This window comes from Phalangium opilio, unplaced genomic scaffold (assembly GCF_054372755.1).
Source record: "Phalangium opilio isolate 3A_F unplaced genomic scaffold, DU_Popi_V2 ptg000032l_1, whole genome shotgun sequence".
Classification (NCBI taxonomy): Eukaryota; Metazoa; Arthropoda; class Arachnida; order Opiliones; family Phalangiidae; genus Phalangium; species Phalangium opilio.
Genome location: NW_028324159.1, coordinates 4,506,600 through 4,516,525, shown reverse-complemented (window position 1 = coordinate 4,516,525; position 9,926 = coordinate 4,506,600). Strand labels below are relative to the sequence as shown.

At 37.2% G+C, this 9,926-nt stretch overlaps 1 protein-coding gene across 1 annotated transcript; it reads right to left on the bottom strand.

The window, feature by feature from the left end:
* Positions 1 to 1,777: 1,777 nt before the first annotated feature.
* Positions 1,778 to 8,332, bottom strand: LOC149685346 (lymphoid-specific helicase-like). The gene is made up of 7 exons (XM_089871012.1): positions 8,266 to 8,332; positions 8,099 to 8,187; positions 5,766 to 5,770; positions 3,431 to 3,644; positions 2,385 to 2,621; positions 2,148 to 2,307; positions 1,778 to 1,938 (listed from the first exon to the last, which is right to left on the bottom strand). The coding sequence occupies exons 1-7, from the start codon at positions 8,330 to 8,332 to the stop codon at positions 1,778 to 1,780; spliced, it is 933 nt and encodes a 310-aa protein (XP_089727138.1).
* Positions 8,333 to 9,926: the final 1,594 nt, after the last annotated feature.

Sequence of the window (9,926 nt, the reverse complement as noted above, 5' to 3'; positions counted from 1 at the left end):
CTACGAAATATTGCAAAATAACGATGTACCGAAAAAATTTATCAAAAACCCTACTAGAACGCGTGTATTGAAATCATTATTGTTTAACGCGACACCACCCAAACTTAATCAATGGGTGACGATTTGATTGTAATTACAAATAAAACGTTTATCACGAGTTATGAGCGTTTATTTCCCTTTCGTATCTCAAAATGGATCGTTGTGCAGAAGTTGTAGCGGAAGGTATCGTGTCCAGATTATTTCAATCCTTTTCAAAAAATCCAAAAATATTGACCGGCGTCTTAATTATATTATGTTTCGTAATAATCGCAGTTTTCGACTTCTTAATATTATACTATGCGACACGCACATCCGGAAATAGTACCATTTATGAATAAGCTAGAAAATATTTATTATGACGTATCTGACTCTGGTGGGTACATTGGTATTCGTGGATTGTATGGTTCAGCTAAAGAGAAGGGACTCAAAGTGACGACAAAAAACGTTAAGGAATTTTTACAAAAGAAAGATACCTATACTCTACATAAAAATACCAGGTGGCGATATAATCGAAATAAGACCATCGCGTACGGTATAGACGATCAATGGCAAGCCGACCCCATTGACCTTCAGAAACTTTCCAAAAAAAAAGAAAGGCTATTGATATATACTTGCTTGTATAGATATTTTTAGCAAACACGCTTTCGTTGAACCGGTGAAAGATAAGAAAGGAGATACTATAGTAAAGGCGTTGAAAAAGATACTGGATGGTGAAAGAAAACCAAGGCGAATAAAGAGTGACCATAGGAATGAGTTTGTGTGTAAAGCCGTGTATAGATAAGAAAGCGTTTTTGCTTAAAATGTTTGTAAAGGTAGTTTAAAAATTAATAATTATTTTCTTCAATTTTGCCTTAATTGTCTAAAATATAAAAATAAACAAATTGAAGTAAGACTATAGTTTTTATTTGAGAAATAATATAAAAGTTCAGTAAACTTGAGAAATTATATAAATTACCCAGATCCACGAATCCAACCTGTTTTCCAAAAACATCTTACACAGATGTAGCCCTGAGCAGACCAACAAACAAACAAAACAAAATAAATCCCACATCTCAACCCCAACGACGACCTGGACAACGGGAGAGACACCCAAAGCAGGCTAAATCCAGACGTACCAGCGCCTCACATCAACCGGAACCTAAGAACAAGACTAATTAAGGGAAGTTTCATAACCCTTACGTGGGCAGAATGGCACAAGAACGTGCGTCACTATGCAAGATAAGAGTAATGGAAAAATATAGGAGTTACTTCATCGGGAACTGCTCCGCTAGAGCCAACGAAGCTCTTATCCGTAACTTAAGCACCTACTGAACGAAGGCATCAAAGGTCTAGGGATCAGACAGTCTTATAAATCGAAAAACGAGATTAGCTACACTAAAAGCTATATAATTAGATCTTGTAGTGACACGGCTGATGTGGCGACGGTAAAATAGTAACTTTAAACCAAAGGTGGAATGAAATATACTTTGTACTTTGCAAATTAAACGTAATGGAAACTCTCAGGTACACAAATTAATGCGTGTAACAAAATTCTTTGGTTAAACAAAAAGTCAAAAACAATAATATTCGCGACGGTAAAATAGTAACTTTAAACCAAAGGTGGAATGAAATATCAAGTACAAAACAGGTAAGAAAAAGAGAATTTATGTATTAAGAACTGCTCCGTTGTAACCTCAACAGTTACGGTCTCCGTATTTATGTCTTTAAGAAACGGTCTTGGTTCTGATCGAGACGTTCACTAGCTGAAAGATCTGTCCATTAACATTTCTAATTGTTCTTCCGTAAAGATTTGTCCTTCTTGCGCTGGCAATTCTGACTCTCGCTTATCCATAGATTTAAGTAGTTCTCCAAAATACTCGACTATCAGATCTTTTGTAATTTTTTTGCCTCTGAGACGCCCTGCGAAACAAATACGAATACTAAATGTAGGATTATAATTTGAAAGGAAAATAATTTAATTGAACTGGACACGCGAGTAGAAGAGTGTGTAATAAAGTACACAGTAGCTATCTGAGTCGCCTGAATTTGTAACAAGAAATGTCGCGTCCAATACAATACACGGAGTATACGACGTTGTACTTTGCGAAGTAAACGTAACGAAACTTTACTTTTCATCCTAATCACGTTCTCGTGCTTTGGTTTGGCATTAGCACGAATCACAACCTTCTCGTCTATCGAGTTGCTAGTCACAATACGATAAACTATCACGGGTTTAGTCTGCCCAAAGCAGTGACAACGATCTTGGGCTTGCAAATGGCGCTGCGGAGTCTTTTCGTGACAATAATTGAAAGGAAATTAGTTTTAATTAAATTATGGCAGGCGCGGGTTTAAACGAATACACTCACCCAATCGGAATCAATAATAATCTCAGTGTCTGCTATGGCCAAATTAAAATCCAATCCACCAGCACGCGTACTTATAAGCAATACGAACTTCTCAGGATCATTTTCAAACTGCCTGATGTTCTCGGCGCGATCCTTTAACGACATTATCCCGTCCAAGCGACAAAATTTGTATTCACGCGTGACGCAATAGTCGTGCAAAATATCGAGTAGTATCGTCATTTGAGAAAATATCAAAACCTGCCAGTTAAATGATACAAAGTTCATGAAGTTATCCAACCCAAAAAATTTGGACTCTTAAGTTCTTAACACGAGTGGTGCGCGAGTACTCGACTCGATAACAACATATTGAGAAACTCGTAAAAGATGCGAGTAGCTTTTAAACTTCCTAAATACTCGACCATGAGCTCATTAGCATTTATTTTGAAAATAACCCGTTTAATGTTTAATTAATCAATCACTAACGATCTTTTAAACTACTCAGATCTATATCTTTATAAATCAAAGTCCTGACTGACTGATAATCAACGCCCAGCCCAAACCGCTTGCCCTAGCAGGCTGAAAATTTGCGGGAACATACTAAGAAAGATTTTTCCAATCCGCCGCCATCTTAATAAATGGCGCCTAGAAGTATAAAAAAATCTTCTCTATGCAACGAAGTCCGCGCGTTTCAACCGATTTCGCAAATATTTAGTACACTGGTTTCCTCCAACCTATAGACGGGCTTTTGGGTTCGATTTGTTGCCATCTTTTTAAATGGCGGTCAAAAACTTCAAAAAAAACCTTCCTTATGGAATAATGTCCGCGTGAAAAGTAATAAAAAAAATGTCCCGACGGGCAACGCCGAGTATCTTCGCTCCTTTATAACATTTTAATGGAAGTTCTAATTACACGCGAGCGACGGCGCGGGTAACAGCTAGAATTAGATGATTGAATAGCTTCGTTATAGATACTTGACACTCGATATGAAATTAGTTTTGATACTCGGACTCGCGGCTCGAAACCGAAAAAAAAACGGGACTCGAGCACCACTGGTCACTCGAACTTACTTTTTGCCCTCTCTTCTTCAATTCTTTCAGTAAGCAATCAACAACGCTTAATTTGCCACTACGGTTTACAATGTTTTCACTAAGAAGGTATTGCTCATCACGAGTTAAGGGGTATTCGAGTAGATACGGATGCGTCACTATCTTTTTTAATCGCATCATGAGGCTGCCTAACTTCAGATTGATTTGACTAGATACCAATTCCCTGTTTTCATTTCTACGTTACAATAGATGAAATGCCGCTATGTAGAGAGCTGCATTTCAGTTTAAAACGTTATCATTCAGGGCCGTCGAGAGAGTTTGTGGGCTACGGGAAATTGACTAAATTGACTGTTCTCTATACTCGTCCCGGGCCCTTGGAAGGTGCGGGGCCCCGGGGAGACTGACCGAATTGGCTCACCCTCTCAACTGCCCGGCATTACCATACCATTTTTGTTTACCCAATTCCACCCGTGGCCGACTTCCACCGAAAGGGTTCTAGCGAACTGAAAACTGAGCATCGAGACTAAAGGCTCGTTTACATGTGAGCGAGAATTGGGCTTAAAGCGGAGAGTAGAAGTTGTATTTCGAATCTTTTTCTCGCGCCTAAAAAAATAGCGCCTGCCAAAAGCGTTTGTTCCCGCTGCTCCAACCGCTCCTTCGTTTACATACACTGTTAAACATAAAGGTATTTTGAAGGTACTACAAAACACCTCCGCGACCTTTTTAGTACCCATGAACGTATTCTATTAGTTGTCTCACAGTGCGGGTATTAAATGATTTCGAAAAAGGTATTTTGGAAATATAAGGTATGTAATGAAACCTTTTAGAGTTTTTGCGCTTCTGGTGGTATGTTATCGTACCCTGGAAGTAGAAAAGGACTTAACAGATTCCTTTAGTGGGATTTTTTAGCTCCGGCGTGCTGATTATAACTAACACAACTGAAGTAAAATACATGCTATAATACTTCTAGCACAAATTCTCTAACACTGACTGTTTAATTCACCAATAGCACAGGTAATGGCAGCGTAGAAGAAATCTCTATTGGAATATTATATATTAACATAAACATATAGAATAGGTTCGGTAGGGTAGTGGTTTTCTATCCGAGATTTAAAATTCAATCTCAAGTTTCCTAGCTAGTGGTTTTTCTTGAATTTTTAATTACATATAATTAATGTTAATTATTTTTTTGACAGTTTTATACACTAGCATACGTTACATCATTTAAAGGCAATATAATTATGATATAAGGCATACATAATTAATATAAAGGTTTAAATCCGAGCTTACGCCTTCAGTCGCCATTCAGAAAATATCCATGTATATGTCACCCTGAATTTCCTTTAAACTATGACAGTGTCACACCTTCCTTAACAAGGGGAAGCAAAATAGGTGTTTCTCCAATTTGTCTGGGCACATTCCAGCTTGTTTCGGGACGGGTTTACTGTTTTTGTCGACGTCACAATAAATACGTTCAGTGAAAGGTACCAAAGATTTCGATTCAGTATAATACATAAGATCGGTTTATCTCACTGAACGCAGGCAAAACGTCACTCTCTGAAAATTCGTTTATTTGTTATGTCGTCTGCAAGAAATTTAAAATTACTGCTTAGGGGTTAGGGCACGCTAAGGCCCGGAGATATTTTTATATGAAATATATCTACCCAAACAGTTCAAGTGTTTGTAAAAACTCTTCTTGACGAGCTAAATTATTATTTAAACCGGTGAAAGACAAGAACTTAACTTTGGGCGAAACTCGATTACAAGGGAGGGAATCCAGTTTCCCGGAGGGACCTAACCACCAGGCTGGGAAATAGCACACTTCCTTTGGTCCAAAACCAGTTTATTAATTGCTTGGACTAGTTTTTTAATTCAAGAAGTGGGGGTTACTGGTCCTCGGGACCAGTTTATTAATTGCAAATCTATTGGAGAGCAAAGGCTGGGACCAGTCCGGAGACCAGTAAATTATTTCAGACACTAGGGGGTCACTGGTCCAAAGGACTAGTTTAAAAAATATCCTTATTTCCCAGCCTGCTAACCACGATGGGAAACCCAGACAAACCAAACCGAACTGAACTGAACTGAACTAATATAAAAACAGTAAAATTTGACCTTCTAGGATTTGAAGAAACACCTATTTAGTAACGGGAAATCTAGAGTGGTTGATCCCTTGCTTACTATGCAAACTCTCACGATCCCGCAAGCCTACGGCGCAGACACTTAAAGGCGAGATGGAATTCAAAATTTTACCGTCGTCCCGTAAGCCCACAACACAGACACTAAAAGTTGAGATGGAAGGAAAATTTGACTCTCGTGTCTTTCCGTCTCTTTTACATCGAAATGGTGTATTGCTTACCTTGCCTGAAAACGATTCATGCCCGGAGTTATTAACGAAAAGTTTACCAGTTTCAAATGTGCCGCGAATATTTTTGAGGGCGCGAAAGCATAATTTATACCTGTTTGTGGGTTTTTTGACACCTAATTCGGTAGCACAAAATACCTTTAAAAGTACATTTTCGACCTTTTTTGAGTGTTAGCAGGTACCCCTTTCGGTAATAAGAAGTACACTGTTAAAAAAATAAGGCATCAATTAGCGCCTTTAAAGGTGTTTTCCGGTGCATCACCAGAAGCACCTTTTATAGAGCGGAAAAGCACGTGTAAATGTGGTATTTTAAAGTACCATTGAATTGGGTGTCCTTTGACACCAACTAGGTTTTTAGTAAGACCATCCAACAAGGCGCTCTTTGGCACCGTTTAGGTGTTTAGTAGTATCTTCCATCAAGGATCTCTTTCGCACTATTTAAGTGTTTAGAGATACCCTTCATCAAGGTAGTTTTTGGAAAGATTTGGGGGTTTTATAATACCGTTTACCGAGGTTATGTTTGACACCACTTTGGTGTTTAATAATACCTTTAGAGGAGGTATGGTTTGAAACCAATAAGGTGTTTATTTATCTCTTTAATCATAGTGCTCTTTCACACTGCTTAGGTGTTTAATAATTCCCTCCATGAAAGTGCTTTTTGACACTTATTTGGTGTTTAATATTACCCTCCATCAAGGTGCTCTTTCACACTTATTAGGTGTTTAATATTTCCCTCCATCAAGGTGCTCTTTCACACTGCTTAGGTGTTTAAAATTACCCCTATGAAAGTGCTCTTTCACACTTATTATGTGTTTAATATTACCCTCCATCAAGGTGCTCTTTCACACTGCTTAGGTGTTTAAAAATACCCTCCATGAAAGTGCTCTTTCACACTGCTTAGGTGTTTAAAAATACTCTCCATGAAAGTGCTTTTTCACACTTATTAGGTGTTTAATATTACCCTCCATCAAGGTGCTCTTTCACACTGCTTAGGTGTTTAAAAATACCCTCCATGAAAGTGCTTTTTCACACTTATTAGGTGTTTAGTATTACCCTCTCTCAAGGTGCTCTTTCACTGGGCTTAGGTGTTTAATATTACCCTCCTTCAAGGTGCTTCATCACACTGCTTAGGTGTTTAATATTACCCTCCTTCAAGGTGCTTCATCACACTGCTTAGGTGTTTAATATTACCCTCCTTCAAGGTGCTTCATCACACTGCTTAGGTGTTTAATATTACCCTCCTTCAAGGTGCTTCATCACACTGCTTAGGTGTTTAATATTACCCTCCTTCAAGGTGCTTCATCACACTGCTTAGGTGTTTAAAAATTAACACCGTCAATGGAATCTTTGACACCAATTAGGTGTTTTATATTACCCTCTAATGTGCTACTTGACAACAGTTGGGTGTTTCATAATACCCCACAAAAGGGTGCTCTTTCTCACTAAAAAGATGCTACAAAATACCCATTATCAAGGTGGTGTTTTTTCCATCAATTTGGATTTTAAAAATTCATTCCAAGACAGTGTTCTTTGAAACTCGTTGTCTAAATACACTATCCATTAAGATATTTTTTACCGCTGTTAAATTTCAAATAACCTACATAAAGGTGCTACGCGTCATGAGATGAAAAAACACAATAGTCGATTTAATAAATTTATTGAAACTCTTTTTTCCTTTAGTCGTCTTCTGACAAAGTATAATTGAAACTCCTGCATATTTTTCGGTTCAATTTCTTATTTAAATTTTTTTATGAATTTAAATGTTTTGAAAAAATACTTTTGAATATTCCTTTCTTTCTAATCATTTATAGAAAAGTCATCAAAACGTTTAGTTATTGCCCTAGTCTATTGACAACGCCCTCTATGGGAACCGATATGTTTTTCGGTTCAATTTCAAAAATGATTTTTTGGATGAATTCAAAAGTTTTCAATAGTTTTTTTGTATATTCCATTTGGAAAACGTAATAAGAGGCAAACAAAAGGGCAAATCCCTGAAGAATTTTGGAAACTGGTATTGATATTCCTTCTACGTGTAATAGTAATTGAACATTTTTCTTAAAAAGTTTTTCTTTTTCCAATTGGAGGAGAGGATTAGCGATAATTGGGTTATCCTAGAAAAATTCAGATCGTTATACAAATATTTGTTAGGTGTATTTCCTTCCACTTCAAAGGGAGAGTCAAAGTTATATTGAATTTTAAAATGCTTTGGAAATCATTCTTCGATGCACCGGTAAGGCTTATAATAAACGATTCCAAAAACATTCACTTGTTTTGTTTTTTTCTTTCACCCTCCCTTTGAATGACATCAGTAGACGTTTGTATCTTACCGAGAAAATGAATTTATCATTAATATTTTCCTTTTTTCTTTCACTAAGCTGGGCAACAGTAAGCAACAAGCAAGCTTCAATTTCAAGTTCTAAAACAGAAAATGGGTAACATATTCACATTGAAATTGTTTAAGGGACTGAATTATAAAATTAAAATTTAATCTCACCGGCGTATTTCTCCCCAGTTAAAAAATCTTTCTCCGCTGCTAGTTGTGTCTTGACTAGTTTAAACATGTTGGTGTTTTTAGTTTTAGATTTAAAATATCGAGCAACCTTCTCCAGTGGATTTTACTGGCTTTTTACCACCGTTTGAAATTCTTTGAATAACTTAAAAGAAATTAAATACTGAAATCAATTTTGAGAGAATATTATGAAGGAAATTTCCAAAGCCAAGGGAAAGGAAACGCGTAACGTCATGCTTCTCTTTGACTGTTGGGAATTGGACAATGAGGTAATGCATTTATAACAAATTGACTAAATTTTCCCAATGGAAATTATTTATACTAGCGCTGAAAAATTATTTAGCATGCATTTTATTACCTCGTCTGGTCTTCACAGATTTGGAAATTATTCAAGCAATTCAATCGTAGTTAAATTTGAAACCAAACCGCGACTGAACAAAAATGTTCTCTTCATTTTTTCGTCAATGATAACTATACTTGGCTTTGTCTTTGAGTTTTCAAAAATTACAGCACTTAGATGTTGCTCGATGAGAATATTCATTACGTACCACGGTTGGAAAGGGACCGAAGGATAATCACGCGCATAAGGGGGTCGACACTATTCTGAGATAAAGGAGGGCTTCTCGTAATACACGGCGCCAGCCTAGTGTCAACGAAGTGTACTTTTTGTTTATATATCTATATACTTTTGATTGCGCGTGTTCCATGTAAGTTTCTGGCATTGCGAAGTATACGTAGTGTCATAATTATGGAACATATCGCTTTCTGCACACAAATCCTGTACTCTGGTAAAAACACGAGCTTACAAATCTTTTGACTCTATTCTCTATATATGACGAAAGAAATAACTTTCTGACATTAACTGGTAGAAAATACCTAAAATTTATGAACTTGTAAACGCGGGGGTTTTAGCAGGGTCAGTTGTTCATTAATAAATGTATGTATGGGTGAACTTGCCAGCAGAGCCCTGCACGGCCCGGTTCCTTAATTTACAAATTTTATAAAATTAAGGGGCCGGACCGGGCTTTTATTTTCAAAATTCAGAACGGGACAGACTTGATTCTCCTTTAATTCAGAATTCAAATGAAAGATAATTTGAATCAAAGCTTCTAAGAACAAATATGACGTTGTGACGAACTATAAATAAAAGAAAATAATAATAATACAAGACGGTAAAGTAAATATCAATTCAATTCATTGATGTTATGGGAAAAAATCCAACTGTTCGGCTACACGTAACGGCACGTGTGTCGGGTCGGGATGGGCCAGGCTTGCTATTCATTCGCGAAGCGTGCGATTCATCCGCTGCCTACGAAAAGACTGTTGTAATGATTGTAGTATTCCGTTCGATTCAGTAATTATCATTCGGTTCTAAACCCTCAGATGCTAATGTCACAAATTACCGGCAACCCTGAAGCGCAGGCACAGTTAAAGTTAAGAAACTGGGGAGGTAAGGTCATTACACTACCCCCCTTTTGGATCACGTTTACTATACATAGATTTAACAGCTGTCATTACTAACTGGCGTTTAGTTTCGTTGAGGGCAGATCTTTTACTCAAATAACTACGAAAATGAAAGATATTAAAATAAAGTTCTTAGGTTTTTCTTCCGTACTCGTCGACTGAACGATTCCTTTGGGCTAAGT

What these genes read in the sequence shown, in the direction of transcription:
- LOC149685346 (XM_089871012.1), bottom strand. Translation starts at nt 8,332, where the DNA reads ATGTTTAAACTAGTCAAGACACAACTAGCAGCGGAGAAAGATTTTTTA. An exon ending in TGAAGAAGAGAGGGCAAAAA is followed by an intron (nt 2,622 to 3,430) that starts GTAAGTTCGAGT and finishes TTTAACTGGCAG; the next exon opens with GTTTTGATATTTTCTCAAAT. An exon ending in GAACGTGATTAGGATGAAAA is followed by an intron (nt 1,939 to 2,147) that starts GTAAAGTTTCGT and finishes TTTGTTTCGCAG; the next exon opens with GGCGTCTCAGAGGCAAAAAA.